The sequence below is a fragment of the Eriocheir sinensis genome, chromosome 14 (genome assembly GCF_024679095.1).
Source record: "Eriocheir sinensis breed Jianghai 21 chromosome 14, ASM2467909v1, whole genome shotgun sequence".
Taxonomy (NCBI): Eukaryota; Metazoa; Arthropoda; class Malacostraca; order Decapoda; family Varunidae; genus Eriocheir; species Eriocheir sinensis.
The window spans coordinates 12215008-12237752 of record NC_066522.1 but is presented as its reverse complement, the minus strand read 5'-3'; the positions used below and the strand labels follow the sequence as shown (position 1 = coordinate 12237752).

Below are 22745 nucleotides of genomic sequence, written 5' to 3'. Positions count from 1 at the left end.
TTATTGTTATTAGTTCCAAGACATGTAAAGGAGGAGCCATATGTGTTGCGTAAGAAACGGACACTAGGAGAACTTACGAACTCCTCACATTACTACGAACTCGCGAAGAACTGATGCAACTTTTTTCCCCTTTGACGAATAGCGTTTTAATCAGAGTGGCGGCGTGGTGCGGATGACGTAATAAGGTTGCTGAATAATGGAAGGTGAAAAATATGACGTTTTCTTAAGGGATTGTGATGCAAGACGTATTGGAGAGGAGAAGGAGAGGGAGAGAGAGAGAGAGAGAGATTAAAGTAAAGAAAAAAGGTTAATGGTAAGAGATCACATTCACGGAAGAGATTTTTTTTGTGTGTGTGTGCGTGTGTATGTGTGTGCCATGAAGGTTGACTGACGTACGTTCATTTCATTGTGGTCGCAGCAGGTGTGTGTGTGTGTGTGTGTGTGTGTGTGTGTGTGTGTTCTTCATTGTAACTTATTTCTTGTTCTAGCCTTTGTTTTTTCTTAATATATAGGAAGAAAAAAGTGATATACGAGAGAGAGAGAGAGAGAGAGAGAGAGAGAGAGAGAGAGAGAGAGAGAGAGAGAGAGCACGATACGAGATTAAAACACGTTCGTCTACTTACACAATAAACAAACAAAAAAACATCTATAAGAGCACTCCCAATTCACGCAGACGAACAAGCAGGCAAAAAAAAGGCGTTTGTATGCTTATCCTCATCCTCCTCCTCCTCCTCCTCCCCATCCTCTTGCGTCACAGGAATTTCCAACGCAGCCCCGAGCGTGTACGACATTCTTATTTTCTTCTAAGGAGCGAATATATCAAGAAAAAAAGTGTCATCGTCAATAGAGTGAGTGATGTGTTTATAAAGAGGTGGAAATGAGACTGCAGGAGATGACGCAGTAACGGAGACGAAGTAGGAGATGGATAGAAAAGTGGAAGGAAATAGTAGCCTAGTATGGAGTAAGGGAGAGCTAGACAGAAAACAAGAGAGAGAGAAAAGGAGATGAAGAAATGACGAAGACGAAGTAGAAGATGGAGAGAACAGTGGAAGGAAATAGGAATGTGGAGTAAGGGAGGGCGAGACAGAAAGAGATAGAGAAAAGGAGGTGGAGAAACGACGAAGATAGATAGGAGGGGAGAAAGATGGGATATAGTAGTGTGGATTGAGGGAGAGCCAGATAGAAAAGAGATAGAGAAAAGGAGATGAAGAATTGACGAAGACGAAATAGAAGAAGTGGATAGAGGAGTGGAAGGAAATAGTGTGGAGTAAAGGAGAGACAGAAAACGAGAGATAAAGGAGAGAAAAGGAGATGAAGAAATGACGAAGACGAAATAGAAGATGGATAGAGGAGTGAAATACAGAAATGGAGGTGGAGAAACGACGAAGAAGGAGAAGATAGAAAGGAGGGGGGAGAGAAGGGGTACAGTAGTGTGGAGTGAGGGAGAGCTAGATAGAAAAAGATATAGAGAAAAGGAGATGAAAAAATGAAGAAGAGGGAAGATAGATAGAAGCGGGGAGGGAAGGGATAGTATTGTAGTGTGGAGTGAGGGAGAGCTAGGCAAAAAGAAAATATAGAGAAAAGTGAGAAAAGGAGATGAAGAAACGTCGACGAAGAAGGAGATAGAAAGAAGAGGGGAGGAATATAATACGTAGTGTGGAGAAAGTGAGGAAAACGAGAGATTGAGAAAGGAGATAAAATGAGAGGTGAGAAGCGAAGATGAGACGGGATGAAATATGAAAATAAATGAGTAAAGTGAGTTGAGAAAAGCGACAAAGGGAGGGAAAGTAAGGAGAAATGAATGAAAGGAGTGAAAATAAGATGAGAAGGGGAGAGAAGATTTTTACGAAGACTTACGTTGAGGAAAAAAGCGAAGGGAAAATAAGAATAAACGAGTTAAAAAAAAAGAGAACGAAAAGTGAGAAGGAGAGGTTAACGAGAAAATGGATTGAAAAGAGACGAGGGAGAGACAAGGCACGAAGAGATGAAAGGGAAGAGGAAAAAAAAAAAAAGGAGGATAAGAATGAGGACGTCACGTTATGAATCAGGTACAGAAGGAGAATGGGAAGACGAGGAGACGAGACAAAATGAATAAACTGAAGGAAAGGATGCTGAACAGGAAAAGGAGGAGAATGAGCAGATGATGATGGGACGTGACGAAACGAAACAACGAGAGAGAGAGAGAGAGAGAGAGAGAGAGAGAGAGAGAGAGAGAGAGAGAGAGAATGAAAATGACAAGATGAGGAATGAGTTGAAAAAGAGAAACGAGGAAGGAAAAGTAAAGATAAAAATAAAGAATAAAAGGAGAGAAAAGGAAGTGAAAGGCGAAAAAGAGATGATTTTAACGGGGAAATGAGTCGAGAAGAGATAAAGAAGAGGAAGCGAAGATAAATGAAACAAAAGATACGAGAGGAATATTTCGGCTATAGTTACCCCTTCAAAGAATATAAGTGACACTCCGTTCTCTCTACCTGCCCCAACACTCCACAGCGAGGCTTCTCCTTATCTAGCGAGTTCTTCTTAACAGTAACTCCTCTGTCTACCTTTCCGGTCGCACGTATGCACTCCTCCTCCTCCTCCTCCTCTCGCTCCTCCTTCTTTTCCTACTCCTCCTCTCAGTCCTCTTCCAACTAGCAAGCGAGTTAGTGCTTCAGTCTTCTTCCAACTAGCAAGCGAGTCGGTGCTAAGTTTCGCGATAGCATCAGAACAAGTCTCTTCCTTACTCTTGTTATTTTAATCGAAAACCTCCACCATGGGATATATTATGAGACCACAGCTGTTGGGTGAGTCTATGTTTGTTGTTAGTAGTGTTGTCTTGTTATCCAGTGAAGTGATTTTCTGTTTGCTGTCATGTGCTCTGTTTTGTTTTTCCCGCCCTTTCCATATTCTTTTGTTTCTTGAGTTTATCGTCACTTTCTCTTCCTCGTCTTACTCTCTTTGTTATTTTTATTATTGCTGTTGGGGTTGTTTTTATTTTTATCACTATTATCGTTAGTAGTAGTAATAGTAGTAGTAGTAGTAGTAATTGGTATCATTATTAGTAGTATTCAAGGGTAGTATTACACAGATAAACGTTAACTATATTATACCAAGAAAACATTGATAAATTTACCAGTTATTTTTATATAGTTGATTTTGTGATTCATGACTAATTCAAACGTAAACATATCCTTAAAAAAGTGTTTAGATAAATGAAAAGAATAAAAAAAAATGGTCATGAAAAATCAGAATGTCAGACTTGAGAGAGAGAGAGAGAGAGAGAGTTATTGTTGTTTTGACAGGCAGAGTCGTGGGGAGAATGTCACAATACATCATGATTGTTAGGAGAGCAACCCCCTCCCACACGTTTCTCTCTCTCTCTCTCTCTCTCTCTCTCTCTCTCTCATTTTCTAGAGCATTTACACAAACTCAACAAAATAACAACCAACAATAGCAAATAGTAATAATAGTAGTAACAACAATAACAACCATTACTATGCAACCCCCAAAACAACAACAACAACATCAACAACAACAACAACAACTATGCAACTTAAAAAAAAAATCATGACCTTTATATTATTTTTTTATTACCGTTTTCTTTCGTCTACACTCAAACAAACACAAGAGCAATCAATGGCCGCCTTATATTCCTATGCACCTTTTAACCTTCTGGCTGATGGAGCTTCTCGTAAAGATGATAGCGGCAGGTGACTCAGGTGAAGGAAGGTGGAGGTGGTGGTGGTGGAGGTGGAAGGTGGTGGTGAAGGGGAGGAGTGGGTATAGCGAGGTGGTGGAGGTGGAAGGGAGGGGTGGGTAGCGAGGTGGAGGAAAGAAGTGGTGGAGTTACAATTGTTATTTTTTTCATGTTATCCCGTTTCTTTCTTGCTGATTATTATTGTTATTATTATTCTTTCCTTCTTTCGTATTTTTCTCCTTCGTTAACTTTCTTTCCGTTCGTATTTTTCTTCCTCTTTTTATTTATTTATATGTATGTGATGCATGTTTGTTTGTTTACTTATCTCATTTGTTTATTTTTGTTTGTTTGTTTTTATTCTTATTCTTCCTCCCTTTTATGCTATTTGTTGATCCCACTCGCACCTCTCTCTCATTCTTATTCTTTCCTTTACTGCATTGTTCGTCTGTTATTCATATCCTTGGTCCCTCTTCTTGTTCTTTTTCTTCTTCTTTTCTTCTGTTTATCTTCTTAATTTTCTTTTCCTTCTTCTATTCTTCTTGTTCTTGTTCTTTTTTCTTCTTTATCTACTTCCTCTTCTTCTTCTTCTTCTTCTTCTTCTTCTTCTTCTTCTTCTGCAGTTGCGGCGCCATGATAGCATAGCCAAATCAATCAATCAATAATCTTTTTCTTCTTCCTCTTCTTCTTCTTCTTCTATATCATCATCATTCCACTTACCTGTCATTCTCGTACTTATTAATATTCAAAGTGTCGCGTAACTGCCTCAACTTCCTTTAGTCGCTTCGCTTTTTTATGTATACAGTTATTTCGTACGACTGGCGATGCATAAATAATAAACACAGAAGCGGATCCGTCTACACACACACACACACACACTGGTCTATAGGTCGTTATCCAAGTGTCCTATTATAGCAACTGCGCCGTTTCTGCAACCGTTCACGTGTGTGTGTGTGTGTGTGTGTGTGTGTGTGTGTAAGAAGTAGATGGAAACTTTGTGCTCTACTTTAAAACACACACACAAAACAACACAGCCACCCTCTCCGTACCTCTCCCTCCCTCACCACCAACCCTCCCCCTCCCCCTCCACATCCCCCTCCTCCACCGCCAGCACCTCCTCACCTTCAGCCTCTTCCTCAGGTGGCGGCGGGGATTCGCGGGGGCTGGAGGTGCCGGACGAGGCCTTGTTGGGGCAGTTCAAGCGGTCGGGCTCCGAACGCCTCAAGGACGGGGCCAAGGCGATCCTCCGGCGCATGGAGTCTCTGAAGAACAAGAAGAAGAAGCGGCATAGGGACGGCGTGGTCATCAGCAGTCCGAAGGTAGGTTAGTGTGATTAGTGGTGATCCGCAACGATGATTAAGTGATGGAGTGAGTTAATGGAGTGTTGATTAGCATATGTGGTGTTAGAGGTTAGTGGTAGGGTTTGTCAGTACTTAGGTAGTTGAAAGGTACGAGTGTGATTAGTGAAGACCCACAACGATGATTAAGTGATGGAGTGAGTTAATGGAGTGTTGATTAGCGTATGTGGTGTTAGAGGTTAGTGGTAGGGTTTGTCAATACTGAGGTTGTTGAAAGGTACGAGAGTGATCAGTGAAGACTCGCAACGATGCTTGGGTGATGGAGTGAGTTAATGGAGTGTTGATTAGCATATATGGTGTTAGTGTAGCGACGACTATGCCTGATGAACGAGACTCCCATAGACAGCCGCACTACATTAGAGGTTAGTGGTTTGTCAATACTTAGGTAGTTGAAAGGTACGCGAGTGATCAGTAAAGACTCGCAACGATGATTGGGTGATGGAGTGAGTTAATGGAGTGTTGATTAGCATATGTGGTGTTAGAGGTTAGTTCTAGGGTTTGTCAATACGTATAGGTAGTTGAAAGGTACGCGATTGATTAGTGAAGATGGAATGAGTTGGTAAAATGTGGATTATCATGTGGTGGTGGTAAGTTTAGGGGTGTGATGTCCTTATAATTGGGTGAATGGGACAGGTAGGGTTTGGCAGTACGTGGGTTGTCTGAAGGTATTGCGTGAGTCATTATTGAAGACCAGTAACGATGATCAAGTGATGGAATAAGATAGTTAAGTGTTTATTAGCATATGTGGCGTTTTTAAGGAAAGTTTGTGGTAGAATTTTGTGTTGATGGGATGAGTTGATGGGTGTTACAGCTTGACCTTGTTGAGTGACTAGGATAACGGAATAGTTGAGGTCGTTGGCTAGTTAAACAAGTTGTGCTGATCGAGTGGGGTATTTTTGATGAGGTAGGTTAATATCAGGTATTTATTCAGTTCGATTGGTTAGTCTGTACTTTATTTCTTTTTCTTATGATCTATCCATGAATTCGTTCCCCTTTACGCTTACATAAACAAACTAGTTATTCCTTTCCTCCCTCCCTTCCCTTCCTCCCTTTTTTCATTCCTATATATTTTTACCGTTATGTTGCTTGGAAGATTAAATAGGTGACTTTTTACACTTAATTTTATTTGTCCTAGTCTTGAATTTTGCCACGAGGTATGAAACTCTTTTTAGTATGGTGTGTGTGTGTGTGTGTGTGTGTGTGTGTGTAGCTGCCTTTTAACCTTTCGTGTGTATTGGGAGATGACTGTGTGTGTGTGTGTGTGTGTGTGTGTGTGTGTGTTCTTTCATTAAGCCTAAACCCTTTCACACACAAAAGCTTTTTAACCTATTCTGCAAGGGAGGTTAATTAGTAGCAGTTATGGCGATGATGGTAATGGTGCTGTGTGTGTGTGTGTGTGTGGCAGTGGTGGGGGAGGGTGATGGCAGCCAGTGATTGGGTGTTAAAGGAAATGGTGTTATGAGAGAGAGAGAGAGAGAGAGATTGATTCCCTTATTATCTTTGTGAATCATCTCATGGGGGACATTTTTCAGTCTTATCTCAGTGTTTAAATAGACATAATTGGTATTAGTCATTGATTGATGCACAGGAGGAAGTGAAGCTAAGATAAAATGCTAATTATTCCCCTCATAGCGTTAGTAAAGAGTTCTATGTGTATGTATGAGCGTGTAGGTGTTAGGTTGTTGCTATAGCTTAAGTGGAGTAACATAGGGATCAAACTAGATGGTGAATACCTTAACAAACTTAGATTCACAAATGATATAGCCTTACTAAATGATGAAAACCTATAGAAATGATTGAGAAGCTTGAGAGAGAACAGAAGGAAGACCTGAAAATTAATATGAAGAAAGAAAAGGTCATGTTCAGTAATCATTGGGTAGAACAACAATTAGATCAGGGAGTACTAAAGATAGAGTTGGGGGCATATGCTAAGGCTAAGCTGTTCATAGCCTTGGTTTTCATCTCTGTATCATTGGTCTTTGAGCTTGTGTTGGGTGAGAACTCATTACCCCGGGAGGGTCAGTGGAAGATCTGGGTTACCACAGCCTACTCCCTTCAGGTTTCCCCCTGGTACCTATTTATCGCCCAGCCTGAAAGAGAATTAACAGCTGGGTGGGCTGTACACTGATTGCCTGGCCAGGATTTTAACCCAGGCAGCAGATTCGTAGATAGGCATGCTAACCAATAGACCATGGTGGCGTTATTGGTGATGAGACAATAAGCAGGCTAACCCAAGCACACCTTCTCCCCCCCACAGCTGCTGGACGAGGCGGGCATGCGGGAAAGGGTCGACTACTTGGCCTGTGTTGACCTCCCCACTGAGGCCTCTCCCATGCTAACCTCCCTCACCACCACCACCATCACCACAGCCACCACCACCACCACCCCGGCTACTGCTGCCTCCTCTGCCACCACCACCACCACGACAGCCACTGCCATCACCACCACAGCCACCACCACCACCACCACCAGGGAGCTCTTCCAAGGAGAGGTGAGTGAGGAGGAAGACTTCACCACCAAGTCATGTATTGCTATCGGACACCTGTAAACAAACACAAACAAGTTACTGCTTTATAGTCGTCCTTACCTGAGTATTAGGTTGGGAGGGTTGGACTTGGGTACCGCCAGGGGTTTTCAAGGGTCATGAAAGTGAAGAAGTGATGTTGGATCCCTTGAACCTGAAGAACTTGAAAAAAAGAATATCATGTAGTCCAGCCATTATAAAAAAAATGTAGGATCATCCAATTAAACATCATTGCTAAGGTGTAGTGGTAGTTGTGCTCTTACTTCAGGAGAGATTAAACAAGCTGACAAGTATTGCGTTTACTTGAAGAGCTGGATTCAAAGGAGCTCAATGGACTTGCCCCATAGCCAAACACTTTATCCTCAGTCTTTCACTTGTATCGTTTTCTTGCAATCTTCTGTTCCAACTCTTATCTCTTACTAGCCACAGTTTTCCACTCTTGTTTTTTTCCTCTTCTCTAACAGATAACCCCAACCTTCCCTCCTTCCTTCCTTTATTCATGTCTCCATCCCTACACACAGGACATACAAAAGAGGATGAGGAGCATTAACTATCAAAGCCCTTACACTCACACCCTTCTTTCCCTCCCCTTCAGGACTCCTCGGACCACTCGCAGGGCTCCACACCTCTCTCCCGTGCCCGCCGACGCCGCAGGTTGCCACGCCGAGGGCAGTCTGGAGAGGGCGGTGGCGGAGGTGCTCATAGCGACTCTGAATACTCCCCTCAGACCTGGCGCCATCACTACCTCACCGATGCAAACTCCAACACTATGGCAGCGCTGGTGAGTGGAAGGGAGGGGAGGAAATGTGGAAGGGGCTTGATAGGGGAAGAAAAGAGTAATAGAAATGGGGGGGAGAAGAAAAGGATGAAGAAGTACTAGTTGTCAGAAGAAGAAACGGTTAGTAGGGGAAGAAAGAAGTAGATGATAAAGGTGCAGAGAATAGGAAAAAATGGAAGAAGTGTTTGGGAGGGATAGGGCGAGATGCAGTGAGGAAATGGAAAGGCTGTAAATTATCCCTCCAGAAAATATATAAAAGAAAACATCACAGTGCTATCCCCTTTTCCCCCACACAGGCACCAGCGTCATCCTCCCCGAAGCACCAGCAGCTCCAGCGAGGGGGCAACGGCGGCAGTGGGGCAGGAGGAGGGCGGGGGGCCAGGCCGGGGCAGGTGAGACAGACCGGCTCCCTCAACTATGGCAAAGACTCCCAGAACGCCCGAGAACACTTCCTGGCCAGCATCAGAGGAGGTGAGTAACAGTAGGTCATAATAACAGTAATGGAAGTAGTTAGATAAAAGTAAGCAGAGGTGAGTAATAATTTGTGTACTTACCATAGTTAAGCACCTCAAAGGTAAAAATAGACTACACCCCCCAAAAAAGCGTGCCAAGTGCTGCTCCCATAAAATAAGATACTGTTGTGTCACTAAAAGAGGAGGTTTATATGGATACACTTACTAATGTTCAAAGTTTTTCATATAGTAAGCTAGTTGTTAACATTCATTTAGTCAGTTAATAGCTTTTCATGTATGCCAGTTAGTTATTCAGGTAGGCAGTGTTTTTGTCCTCCCCTTTTTTTCCTTATTCTTCTTACTCTACCGTCACTGCCACATAAGTTAATCCCACTCCCTCCCTTAAGGTGTAGACAGAGGCAGCAGGGAGGAGGAGCAGCAGGCGTCCCCACCCCCAAGCCCCGGCGAGGACAGACACTCTGTCTACGACAACGTGCCGCTCATCATCTGCAACAAGATCTATCACGACTACCAACCAGAAGGCATCGACTCCGGTGGGTTAGAGGAGAGGTTGGGAGAGGAGTTGTAGGGGAAGGATGGAAGAACGAGAAGGGACCATGAGAAAGGGTAAATTGGGAGTGTGTTGGGAAGTGCAGAAGGAAGATTAGGATGGATAGAAGTTTTGTGAAGGAAGGATATGTTCTGTTAGAAGGAAGAATTCGGTTTTAGGGAGGATGGTAGAACTAGGAGCTGGACTTTGAGGGGGAGAGAGAGAGAATATGAACAGGTGGGAAGATGAGCAGAAAAAATGGAAATGGAGAGAAGGAAAGATGGGGAAGGACATGGATGTTCTTGCCCAGTTCCAGGGGAAGGAGAAAATGTTTGTTAACCTGGTAGCAGCGGGGATCATGTTTCTTAATGGTCCCTCTAAGCGCAAAAAAATCACCCCTCACACAAACCATTTCATAATATATATCAAAGCATTTGTGATCAGTTTATGCATCATCTATTTTGGGGAGTTTATATCATGGCACAAATTTGGCCTGTCGCTGCTACATGGTAAAGCCACAAATTTGGCCTGTCACTGCTACCAGGTTAAAATTGAAGGATAGGGTCTAATAAATGGTCTGGTTAAATGGCTTCCAGAACACCACCACTGCCATCTATCTTTCTTACATCCCTTTCATTCGTTCCTCCCGCAGAGACCAGTGTTCCCGAAGGCTCTGGCAGCAGTGAGAGCCGAGACTCCCCGCTGCCTTCCACCCACGATGAAGACGACAACGATGACTCTACTTCTCGTGGCCGGTGAGCTCCCTTTCCCTTGGCCATTACTATCCCAATTTTTTTTTTTCCCCTTTGATCAGCTAGACTCCTTTTTGGTTATTAATTTCTTTTACCTACCTTTCTGTCCCTCTTTCTTTTCCCTTGATCAACTGTACCGTTTATTCTTTGCATATTAGTTTCTTTTATCTACTTTTCAGTCCTTTTTTTTCATCCCTTATCAACTACCGATGATTCTTTGGATATTTGCTTCCTTTACCTACCTTTCTGTCCCTTTTTTACTTTCCCTTTATCAACCACAGACCTTTCTTGGGTTATTCATTCCTTTTTGCTTACCTTTCTTTTTCTAGCACTCTTTCTTTCACTCAAAGGCTCAGGTTGGTTGAGTGTGGTTTTGCTGTGATGTAAATCCATCCTTACTGACTAATGCTTCTTTTATTTAGTCTTTTCCATTTAGTCTTTTGCCAACCCAAGCTGCAGATCATAATAGTAAGGACATCCATAGTTTAGTTTGTGCATCTAACAGTATTAATATTTAGACTACAGGTTTAGTGTGTTCTAATAATTCTTGCAGGTGTGTAATTTGGAGTGTTTGTGTTGCCATACATGATTCCAATGTTGTATGTAGAGGGTTTGGGGCGTTAGATGTTTGTGATTTGAAGTCTTTGTCTTCACTGTATAGCAGCGGTTCCCATATGTTTTTGTCCCATTCCCCGGGCTTTTTCAGTTACTTTTTCACCTGTGGACCCCAACAACAAAATCAGTTATGCCAGCAAAATAATAGTAGGTTTTTCTGCAAAAAATTAATACATTCATGAAAAATGCCTTGCATTGTTAAGCTCATTAAGCTGTAGGCTTATTTATATGAAGGTAGAAGATGTTCTGTTCAGCAGACTATGGACCCCTTGGAATTCTTCCATGGACCCCTTGAGTGGACCCCTGGTTGGGAACCACTGCTGTAGAGAGTTGTGATTTGAATTTTGTGTTTCCACACCTTAATTTTATGTTCTATGTAAAGGCTTGTGATGCTAGGTGTTTGTGTTCAGTGTTTAGTGTTGTGATTTGAAGAGTTCCATACCTTAATGTTGTGTTGTGTGTAGAGGTACCTATGTGATGTTAGGTGTGTCCACAAACCCCTTCCCCCTAAACTCCACCTCCCTACTAATAGCCTGCACCTCTACCCTCCTCCCAGAGCCACTGTGGAGCGATGGCACAGTTTTAACCGGCGCTCCTACCAGCCTGTGGCCCGGCAGCTAGGCACTCAGATCAATGGCTTTAGCTCAGGCCAGACACTTCACCTACGCAAGAGAGCACTGCTAAGGTAGGTTTGGGCTGACGAAGTAGACGCAGATGGACGTAAAAGGTGAAATGTTTGTGTGTGTGTGTGTGTAGTGTATGCTTTTTGTCATCACCTCACCCAAAATAGATAGATATTGACCACAAATTCAGATGTAAAAGGATTGTGTGTTTAAGAGGGAGGGATGTTGAGGAAAAGGGACCATGAAAAAAAAAAATTGAGGGGAGATTATCAGGAAGTGCAGAAGAAAGATTACAGGATTTAACACACAAAAGTCATCACAATATGCAACACCCATTCACACCTAAGAGGGAGGAAAGCTAAGAAAAGGGGGACTATGAAAAAAAAAGATAAATAGGAGGGAGATTATCAGAGTGCAAAAGAAAATGTACAGGAGTCAACACACGAAGATCTTCACAGTAAGCAACACCCATTCATGCCTAAGAGGGAGGAAAGCTGAGGAAAGGGGGACTATGAAAAAAATGATAAATAGGAGGGAGATTATCAGAGTGCAAAAGAAAATAGACAGCAGTCAACACATGAAGGTCATCACAGTCAGCAACACCCATTCACGCCTAAGAGGAAGGAAAGCCGAGGTTAATTAAGGAACCATGTAAAATTAATAAATTGCAGGAAAATTATCAGGAACTGCAGGAGAAAGATACAAGACTTAACACACACAAATAACAATATCTAACACCCTTTCACACCTCTAGATTGACGGCATTGATGGAGCGGTGTTGCCCCAGTAACCGCAGTGGCTGGAACTGGGAGCTGCCCAAATTTATGCGCAAGATGAAGACTCCAGACTATAGGGAGCGGCAGGTGTTTGGGGTGCCGCTGCAGGTGGTGGCCCAGCGCACCGGCCAGCCACTACCGCCAGGCATCCAGGCCGCGCTACAGTACCTGAGGGCCACCAGCCTTGACCAGGTGAGTGTTTCCGCTGTGCCAGTCTATTCCCTCCTCACCATCACACTCTCCATCTCCTTCATGCCTATTTATTCCCTCATCACCTTCACTTTCTCTCTCTCAATCTCATCCATACCTGTTTATTCCCTCATCACCTTCACTTTCTCTCTCTCCATCTCATCCATACCTGTTTATTCCCTCATCACCTTCACTTTCTCTCCATCTCATCCCTGCCAGTTTATTCCCTCATCACCTTCACTTTCTCTCTCTCAATCTCATCCATACCTGTTTATTCCCTCATCACCTTCACTTTCTCTCTCCATCTCATCCATACCTGTTTATTCCCTCATCACCTTCACTTTCTCTCTCTCCATCTCATCCATACCTGTTTATTCCCTCATCACCTTCACTTTCTCTCTCTCCATCTCATCCATACCTGTTTATTCCCTCATCACCTTCACTTTCTCTCTCCATCTCATCCATACCTGTTTATTCCTCATTCCATCTCATCCATACCTGTTTATTCCCTCATCACCTTCACTCATCACCTTCACTTTCTCTCTCCATCTCATCCATGCCAGTTTATTCCCTCATCACCTTCACTTTCTCTTTCCATCTCATCCATACCTGTTTATTCCCTCATCACCTTCACTTTCTCTCTCTCCATCTCATCCATGCCTGTTTATTCCCTCATCACCTTCACTTTCTCTCCATCTCATCCATACCTGTTTATTCCCTCATCACCTTCACTTTCTCTCTCTCCATCTCATCCATACCTGTTTATTCCCTCATCACCTTCACTTTCTCTCTCTCCATCTCATCCATGCCAGTTTATTCCCTCATCACCTTCACTTTCTCTCTCTCCATCTCATCCATACCTGTTTATTCCCTCATCACCTTCACTTTCTCTCTCTCCATCTCATCCATACCTGTTTATTCCCTCATCACCTTCACTTTCTCTCTCCATCTCATCCATGCCAGTTTATTCCCTCATCACCTTCACTTTCTCTCTCTCCATCTCATCCATGCCAGTTTATTCCCACATCACCTTCACTTTCTCTCTCCATCTCATCCATACCTGTTTATTCCCTCATCACCTTCACTTTCTCTCTCTCCATCTCATCCATACCTGTTTATTCCCTCATCACCTTCACTTTCTCTCTCTCCATCTCATCCATGCCTGTTTATTCCCTCATCACCTTCACTTTCTCTCTCTCCATCTCATCCATACCTGTTTATTCCCTCATCACCTTCACTTTCTCTCTCTCCATCTCATCCATACCTGTTTATTCCCTCATCACCTTCACTTTCTCTCTCTCCATCTCATCCATACCTGTTTATTCCCTCATCACCTTCACTTTCTCTCCATTTCATCCATACCTGTTTATTCCCTCATCACCATCACACTCTCTCCATCTCATCCATACCTGTTTATTCGCTCATCACCTTCACTTTCTCTCTCTCCATCTCATCCATACCTGTTTATTCCCTCATCACTTTCACTTTCTCTCTCTCCATCTCATCCATGCCAGTTTATTCCCACATCACCTTCACACTCTCCTCCTTTCCCCCTCCAGGTTGGCATCTTCCGCAAGCCCGGCGTTCGCTCTCGCATCCAGAAGCTGAGGGAGCTGCACGAGAACAATGAGGACATCGTCTACTCCTCGTTCGGCACTTGCGACATTGCGGACATGGTCAAGACCTACTTCAGGGAGCTTCCAGAGGTCTTGCTCACCAACAAACTGTCAGAAATGTACATCGCCATCTTCCAGTGTGAGTCGTGTTCCTATGTCTTAAGGTGTTTGTGGCAATATCCCATTTCTAATAGTAATTCGTACATAGGTTTCAACACACATGCAAAGTACAAGTCCATAAGTCTTGCACGTTTCATTTGCCAATGTTCACTAGTCACCCAATTTTCCTTTTAGCTTTTACTTTTGTCACTTTCTATCCACCTCCTTTTTTCCTCCCATTTAAGAACATTTACCCTCCTCTTTCTCCTACCACCAAGAATTAATTTCCTCTCTAATTCAGTGCCATGTCTGGTCCATCCATTCTCGGTACCTCTACATCCCTTCTACTCTGTCCCTCTCTCTCCCCCTCAGCACTAGCACCCATCCTCACCCTTTCTTTCCCTCCCCAGACCTCCCCAATGAGCACCGTCTGGAGGCCCTTCAATGTGCCGTGCTGCTGCTGCCTGACGAGAACAGGGAGGTGCTCATGGCCCTGCTCACCTTCCTGGCCGATGTGGCTGCCAACGCTCCCCTCAACCAGGTGAGAGAGAGAGAAAGAGGGAAAAGTAAATAAAGATATAAAAAGATGGAGAAATAAAGAGATAAATGAGAGTTAAAGAAAGGAGAGAGATAGAAAGATCCTATCCTATCCCGTGACTTCCTTTTTATAATTTCTACCCTCCTCTTCCTTTTTTCTCTTTTTTCGACTTCTTTTTACTCCTCCTCCAACTCTTCTTTTTCCTCCTCTTCTTTCTTCTCGCTCCCTCCCATCCACCCCTTTCCCTCTTGAATCAACTTCATATATTACAAGCCATTCCCCATTAGCCGCCTCACCTGAACTCTTCTTCCCAACAGATGACGGCAAGCAACCTGGCCGTGTGTCTGGCGCCGTCACTTTTCCACCTCAGCGTCGGCAGCTCCTCAGGATCAAGTCCACTTAGGCGGCGGCCAGGCAGCGCGCCAGAGCAGAGGGACCTGCACGAGAACATGGCCGCCCACCAGTGCCTCAGCCTTATGATACAGCAGGTTTGTTGGTTACTTTCCTCTTATCTTTGTTTCCCTCTTTATCCATCAGCCATGTGAGTCAGTCATGCACTCCAGGAGGATGTTTATAGACCCTCTGTTGCTTTAGTCATTCCCTGAGCTTTCATCTAATACGTTATGTTCTTTCCACCACCATTCCATTTACCCACTTCTGCTTCTATGATGAGTATATGCATGCATATAAGAGTGTTATGCACGGTGCCCTGCGCATTACGAATCAAGATCGAGATGCATAGAGCTAATCTTATTTCACCATTTAAGGATGAGAACACATGCAAAGAGCTATGGACAAAAGCTGGGACACTTTCATTGACATAATAGGTTGAAACTTGGGAGGCATTCCATTATTGTTGTTGAATTGCAAAACTAACATGTCTTGTGTTTTAGGTGAGCCAGCTGCAGTGCGTCCCAATGGAGATGCTGACCAACTGCCGCTTCACCTACCTGGAGCAGAGTCAGCCGGTGTGTCTGGAGGACCTGGGGGTGATGGGCTCCCCCGGCGGCAGCAGGATAGAGGGTGACTGGACTTCCTACATGAATGCCTGCATCACCTCACTCCTCAAAGAGGCCAGGGAGAAGTAAGTGATGGAAGAGGGACTGTGGTGTGCAAGATCCACATGCCATGTCACATAAGTTGCTTGTGACATTGTTGAAATTTCAAACATTGTGACTGCAGTGTTTGTGCACAAAATATTTTACAATAATTAGTGGCAAATAGACTAACTGTTATTGATGAAGTCATGCTTGTGTCTGACAGGTCCCGGGGATGGATTAGCATGAACTGCAGTGACCCTCAAGTGGAAGTTTTGTACCGCAAGGTGGGGGATGGCCACCCCCTCCGGCTGTGGCGTGCCACCACTGAGGTGGAGGCGCCGCCAGCTGAACTGCTCAACAGAGTTATCAGAGAAAGGTAAGCCAAACAAAACGACTAGAAAAAGCAGTCCATCTTTAATAACAGCGGGTGGATATAGGGAGGACATATACAAATAGCCAAATTACATGGAATATTTAAGAAATTTAGCTGTTATGTCTTCTCCTCCAGACACATGTGGGATGACAGCTTGTTCAAGTGGCGCGTGGTGTGTCGCCTCGACCGCCAGTCTGATGTGTTCCAGTACATGTGTAACTCCATGCCACCACGGCCGCCTGTAGACTACTGTGTACTCAGGTAAGTTGCAAGTGCATCAGACACATGACAAGGGAAATTACATTACAGTACTGTATCAGAGAATTGCACAAAAGAGGCAGCAAAGAGAGGCATAGGAAGTTATCTAAAACCTCAATCTGGCAGTTTATTACCAGAGGAAGGAAAACAATTTTTAAAGCACAAAGTTTATTGTGCAGGATTCGCAATTGAGGCTGAAAGTAAATTTTGGGTGTTAAGTGCTGCAAACAAGGGCAAAGTACATATGGAGTAAACCCAGATTTGTTGGTCTGGCACTTAAGAAGTTATACACACCTGTATATAACAAGGTATGTTGGCAGTGCATGTGACCATCAGTACCTTTTTAGTGTTACCTGTAGGAGGGATGGGGCAAAGAAGTGAGGTTTGGTCTGAAGGTGTGTGTTGCCCTCAGGTACTGGCGGACCGACCTGGCCCGCGGCAGCTGTGTGGTGGCGGAGACTTCAGTGGAGCATGCTGACGCGCCAGTGCTGGTCGGGGGTGTGCGGGGCATTGTCCTCGCCTCCCGTTACCTCATACAACCTTGTGGCTCTGGCAAGTCCAGGATCACCCACATCTCCAGAGTGGACATGAGGTGAGTGGCATGGTGGGAGTTTCTTTAGTTTTAGCAAGAACACAGAGCTAGTGTCTACTGTACATTGGTAAACTTTTTAACCCCTTCACTCCGGCGACGCTGACAGCGTCACCGTATGGAAAGGGTTATTCCTCTTCTAAACCTCTTAAGAGGAAATGGAAGAGGATTAAGAGGTTTAGAAGAGGATTAATCCTCTTCCATTTCCTCTTGACCCTTTCCATACTGTGACGCCGACGTCTACGTCACGGATGGAAAGGGTTAAATTAATGACTTTTGCCTCTTGAAAATGTAGCTGGTGGTGCTGACACCAGTGCAAGTTGTTTATACTTCCTGTCATACTTTGTCTACGAGGCATAACCACTAAATGGTGACGTTAAAGAAGTGAATAGACACCATTGATAACAATTGTGGTAACAAGACTGCTGAGTTACAATGTTAGAGACTCCAAGCTGCCTTCAGGACTTGTCTACACAGATCAGGGAGTTAGGTGACTTGAAGTATGTGGAAGCAAGAGTTGGGAGGTGTTGACACTAAATAATAAGGCATTTGCCAGCAGAGGTCACTCATCGGGAATTTTATCGATTAGGTCCTGCATGGCAGTAAAGGATGCCATGGCCTTTAATGTATTGTAACTTCAGTCCAGTCTTTCCCTCCTCCGCAGGGGCCGAACACCTGAGTGGTACAACAAGATTTACGGCCACATGACCGCCACCCACCTGAGACGAATCCGGCAGAGCTTCCAACACCACGCCATCGGCCCGGAGAGCAAGGTGTAGAGTCGCCTTATAGAGGGGCAAGGGCCGCCTCTGCATCACACTTGTAGGGGAACATCAGGGCTTTCTGTACTCGTAGTGAAGATGTGGACCAAGAACAGTGATACACAAGAGCTTCCATGTGATCGCCTGACTGGCCTAACATGCAGACGTTCCAGAACGCTGGGCGGGCAGGTCCTGCCGCCGCCGAACAGCATCCGCACAACCCTTGTGGACCAGTGTACATTCCTGTCAGATAAGACTGTAGATGTATGTTTTTATCCTCACCGTGTAAATATATATAAACTTAAATACATTATATACATCGTACATACATAAGGTCGGCTCACTCGTTCACCAGTCTGATACCAAAGTGCCCCACCCATTGTCTTAACCCGACAATCACGGCACAAGTCTGACGGCCTTGATCTTCCGTGGCAGCACCAGGGGCACTCCATGGGGAAGAATAACTAGCCCAGAAGAGGACTAAGGCCTTCAGTTGTCTGAATTTTTGGCTATGTCAATACTGGAAAACATTTCAGTGCAACATTCTACTGCTACTAGGCTTCATTTTTTAAACTCTGACCTCGACAGAATAATCATGCAAAAAATTAACTGGAGCTGTCTCGGAGGATTCAGAGCCTATTGTGACTGTGTGTGTGTGAGTGTGATGTGTGTGTGTTGTGCATGTGTGGAGTTGTAATGCCTTGACACAGTGGGGGCCGCCAGGGGGGGGTTGGGTGGGCCCAGTCAATCTTCCAATCCCACACCCTGAGCAAAGCCTTCCTATTTTTGTATGTTATCTAGTGAGCAAGACCAAGATACGAACAGATATATTTTACTGTAGTTCAAGTCGACTACCACGTATAATACTGCTGGGTGACAAGTTATTAGTGTTGATGTTTACCTCCTAGCGTGCCGGCCGCCGGCGCCACAGTCTTGTCTTGCCTCTGGGTGGCGGTGCGTTGTCCCTCTTCACAGTCCTGAAATGTGTTGTCAGAATTAAACTTCAAGGCTACTCTTCAATTATTTATCACGTCTTGATTATTAAGCCAGATGGATACCACAACTGTGTTATGTGGCTTAAATTATGTTTATTTTTCTCTTTTTTTTTTGGTGTAAACAACATTTCAGTATCCTCTTCGCACCGCTCGAGCTCACCACAAACCAAAGTTTTAAGTCATAAAAGCATCAAAATACAAGCAAAGTAATTGCTGCTGTGAGACTCAAGGTGCAGAGGAGTGAAGCTCACATGCCTAGTCTGTACAGAGTTTTGTAATGGTGTCTGATGCATCTCAAGGGTGTGCAAGACATTTTCTATTGTACTGTTACCTCCTTAACACAATAACCTGCTTACATATAGTTTTTGTATATTGTTATTGCCATAGACCACCAGCCACCTGTGGGGACCACCGTCTAGGTGGCCTCAATGCCTCTCTGTTGTACCTCCTGGTGCTGAAATATATTATCATTAATTATTTATATGTATCCTTGATCCTGTGTGGGTGGGTGAGTGCGCACTTGTGCACGCACTAAAAGCATCTGAGAATACAGGCCTAGAACACACAAATAAGGAGTCAATCTCTGCAGTCTTGGGTGTTGCTTATAGACCTGGTAGGCTGTCTTGAGGTGTCTCTTGGATGACTCCAGCCCATTAGTGGTGCAGGAAAATTTTATTGTGGCTGCCTTGATGTAGCATCCTTAACTATGAATTGGCAGACCTGGGTTTGAATCCTGTCTACCATAGTTGGGGTGCAGCTCATCCAGCCCCATGAAGGCATCTGAAGCAATAAGAGCTTTTCCACTCAGATGGGTCAGCTCCAGGAAAACTTCTATATCCCCACAAGACAACCCCACACAGGCACCTAAAGCGCTGACTTGTAATGGAACCTAACTTGTTCCCCATGGATCTGATAATGGACATGGACCGTTTCTCTATCTCCCCGTTTCTCTATCTCCCCGTTTCTCTATCTCCCCGTTTCTCTATCTTCCCGTTTCTCTATCTCCCCGTTTCTCTATCTCCCCGTTTCTATCTCCCCGTTTCTATCTCTCCCCGTTTCTATCTCTCCCCGTTTCTATCTCTCCCCGTTTCTATCTCTCCCCGTTTCTATCTCCCCGTTTCTATCTCCCTGTTTCTATCTCCTATTCTGTCCTTTATCACCATCTCCCCATTCTGTCTCCTTATCTCTATCTCCCTATCCTATATTTTCCATTTTCTCTTTTTTATCATGGAAAAGTTATCCTTATTACACACGAACAAACAAAAAAATAATAGTAATAATAATAATAGTAATAGTAATAATAATAATAATAATAATAATAATAATAATAATAATAATAATAATAATAATAATAATAATAATAATAATAATAATAATAATAATAATAATAATAATAATAATAATGAAGAAGAAAAGAACAATGGTGTAAAATAAATTGGTTAATGAACATGAGAAGAGAAGAGGAACGTATAGATATCACTGAAGCAAAATGATCAGCTTAAAAAATTAACTGAAATCTGAAATCAATAAGATAAATTTTCAATCTCAGGAATGAAAATAAAAAGTTAAGTTACATAGGCCTACCTGACAATTTTTTAGAAGTTCCAGAGCCGCAAGTCGGTGAAGAATAGATCAAAAGGTAGCTCCGGGCAGCTCAGGTTTGGTGGCTGGCCTGGAATGGACATTTCTCTCCGCTTACCACATTCTGCTTTCTGCAAGAGAGATCATCTTTTTTATCAACTATTTAGAAATGGAGATACAGAACGGGAAATGGGATAGGAGAATAGGAAATGGAATGGGAGAGTAGGAAATGGGATAGAATAGGAAATGGAATAGGAAAATAGGAAATGGAATAGGGGAATAGGAGAATAACAGGAAATGGAATAGGAGAATGAAATAGGAGAATAGGAAATGGAATATGGGAATAAGAAATGGAATAGGGGAATAGGAAATGGAATATGGGAATAAGAAATGGAATAGGGGAATAGGAAATGGAATAGGGGAATAGGAAATGGAATATGGGAATAAGAAATGGAATAGGAGAATGGGAGAATAGGAAATGGAATAGGAAAATAGGAAATGGAATAGGGGAATAGGAGAATAGGAAATGGAATAGGGGAATAGGAAATGGAATAGGGGAATAGGAAATGGAATAGGGGAATAGGAAATGGAATAGGAGAATAGGAAATGGAATAGGAGAATAGGAAATGGAATAGGGGAATAGGAAATGGAATAGGGGAATAGGAAATGGAATAGGAGAATAGGAAATGGAATAGGAGAATAGGAAATGGAATAGGGGAATAGGAAATGGAATAGGAGAATAGGAAATGGAATAGGAGAATAGGAAATGGAATAGGGGAATAGGAAATGGAATAGGGGAATAGGAAATGGAATAGGGGAATAGGAAATGGAATAGGAGAATAGGAAATGGAATAGGAGAATAGGAAGAGGAATAGGGGAATAGGAAATGGAATAGGGAAATAGGAAATGGAATAGGGGAATAGGAAATGGAATAGGAGAATAGGAAATGGAATAGGGGAATAGGAAATGGAATAGGAGAATAGGAAATGGAATATGGGAATAGGAAATGGAATAGGGGAATAGGAAATGGAATAGGGGAATAGGAAATGGAATATGGGAATAGGAAATGGAATAGGGGAATAGGAAATGGAATAGGGGAATAGGAAATGGAATAGGAGAATAGGAAATGGAATAGGAGAATAGGAAATGGAATAGGAGAATAGGAAATGGAATAGGAGAATAGGAAATGGAATAGGAGAATAGGAAATGGAATATGGGGAATAGGAAATGGAATATGGGGAATAGGAAATGGAATAGGGAAATAGGAAATGGAATAGGAGAATAGGAAATGGAATATGGGGAATAGGAAATGGAATATGGGGAATAGGAAATGGAATATGGGGAATAGGAAATGGAATAGGAGAATAGGAAATGGAATATGGGGAATAGGAAATGGAATAGGAGAATAGGAAATGGAATATGGGGAATAGGAAATGGAATATGGGGAATAGGAAATGGAATAGGAGAATAGGAAATGGAATATGGGGAATAGGAAATGGAATATGGGGAATAGGAAATGGAATATGGGGAATAGGAAATGGAATAGGGAAATAGGAAATGGAATAGGAGAATAAGAAATGGAATAGGAGAATAGAAAATGAAATAGGAGAATAAGAAATGGAATAGGAAATGGAATAGGAAAATAGGAAATGGAATATGAGAATAAGAAATGGAATAGGAAATGGAATAGGAAAATAGGAAATTAAATAGGAGAATAGGAAGTGGAATAGGAGAATATGAAAAAGAATAGTAGAATAGGAAATGGAATAGGAGAATAGGAAGTGGAATAGGAGAATAGGAAAAAGAATAGTAGAATAGGAAATGGAATAGGAGAATAGGAAGTGGAATAGGAGAATAGGAAAAAGAATAGTATAATAGGAAATGGAATAGGAGAATAGGAAAATGGAATAAGGGCATATGAAATGGAATAGGGAAATAGGAAACGGAATAGGGAAATAGGAAATGGAATAGGGAATAGGAAATGGAACAGGAGAATAGAAAATATTGGAGAATAGGAAATGGAATAGGAGAATAGTAAGTGAAATAGGAGAATAGGAAATGGAATAGGAAAATAGGAAGTGAAATAGGAGAATAGGAAATGGAATAGGAAAATAGGAAGTGAAATAGGAGAATAGGAAATGGAATAGGAAAATAGGAAGTGAAATAGGAAATGGAATAGAAGATTAGGAAGTGGAGAATAGGAGATTAAAAGGTAGTTCCGGGCAGCTCAGGTTTGGTGGCTGGCCTGGAATTGATATCAATCTCTGCTTACCACATTCTGCTTTCCGCTAAAGAGATGATCTTTTTTTTACCAACTATTTAGAAATGCTGGCCTTAATTTTCCTGCACCTACTGTTTAGAAATGCCTCCCTTACTTAATCTTCCTATAACAACTATTTAGAAACGCCTGCCCTAATTTTCCTGCACCTACCATTTAGAAATACCTTCTTTAATTAATCTTCCTGCATCTACTGTTTAGAAATGCCTCCCTTGATTTTTTTTTTCTGTACATAGGCCTGCCTTATCTTCCTGTTGCCAAATATTTAGAAATTCAAGCTCATTATGCCTGTACCAACTGTCTACAAATGTCTTGCTTAATCTGCAA

The 22745-nt window shown here is 42.9% G+C and overlaps 1 protein-coding gene and 1 long non-coding RNA gene across 6 annotated transcripts in view; one reads left to right on the top strand and one right to left on the bottom strand.

Moving 5' to 3' along the window:
• LOC126998473 (rho GTPase-activating protein 7-like) overlaps positions 1-19036 on the top strand; it is a 126524-nt gene extending 107488 nt beyond the window's left edge. For 2 of the 3 annotated variants that reach the window (XM_050860192.1, XM_050860193.1), the window contains exons 5-20: positions 4814-4992; positions 7289-7522; positions 8151-8336; positions 8630-8804; positions 9193-9339; positions 9988-10090; positions 11259-11387; positions 12080-12293; positions 13850-14045; positions 14416-14546; positions 14861-15031; positions 15437-15627; positions 15807-15959; positions 16092-16217; positions 16627-16806; positions 17468-19036. In XM_050860192.1, coding sequence (XP_050716149.1) covers positions 4814-4992; positions 7289-7522; positions 8151-8336; positions 8630-8804; positions 9193-9339; positions 9988-10090; positions 11259-11387; positions 12080-12293; positions 13850-14045; positions 14416-14546; positions 14861-15031; positions 15437-15627; positions 15807-15959; positions 16092-16217; positions 16627-16806; positions 17468-17582 — 2630 coding nt within the window. In that variant the 3' untranslated portion in view covers positions 17583-19036. Of the gene's footprint in view, positions 1-2615; positions 2784-4813; positions 4993-7288; positions 7523-8150; positions 8337-8629; positions 8805-9192; positions 9340-9987; positions 10091-11258; positions 11388-12079; positions 12294-13849; positions 14046-14415; positions 14547-14860; positions 15032-15436; positions 15628-15806; positions 15960-16091; positions 16218-16626; positions 16807-17467 lie in introns of those variants that run through there. The other variant, XM_050860194.1, reaches the window with a different exon arrangement.
• LOC126998475 (uncharacterized) lies at positions 12269-13631 on the bottom strand. Of its 3 annotated transcripts, XR_007752894.1 has the most exons (6): positions 13370-13631; positions 13119-13220; positions 13017-13067; positions 12919-12969; positions 12526-12727; positions 12283-12427 (listed from the first exon to the last, which is right to left on the bottom strand). It is a non-coding gene; the product is annotated as an uncharacterized LOC126998475 (long non-coding RNA). The 3 variants fall into 3 exon arrangements; XR_007752893.1 differs by lacking the exon at positions 12919-12969 and adding an exon at positions 12428-12478 and having other exon boundaries at positions 12269-12376; positions 12626-12727; positions 13017-13220; XR_007752892.1 differs by lacking the exon at positions 12919-12969 and having other exon boundaries at positions 12402-12478; positions 12626-12727; positions 13017-13220.
• Positions 19037-22745: the final 3709 nt, after the last annotated feature.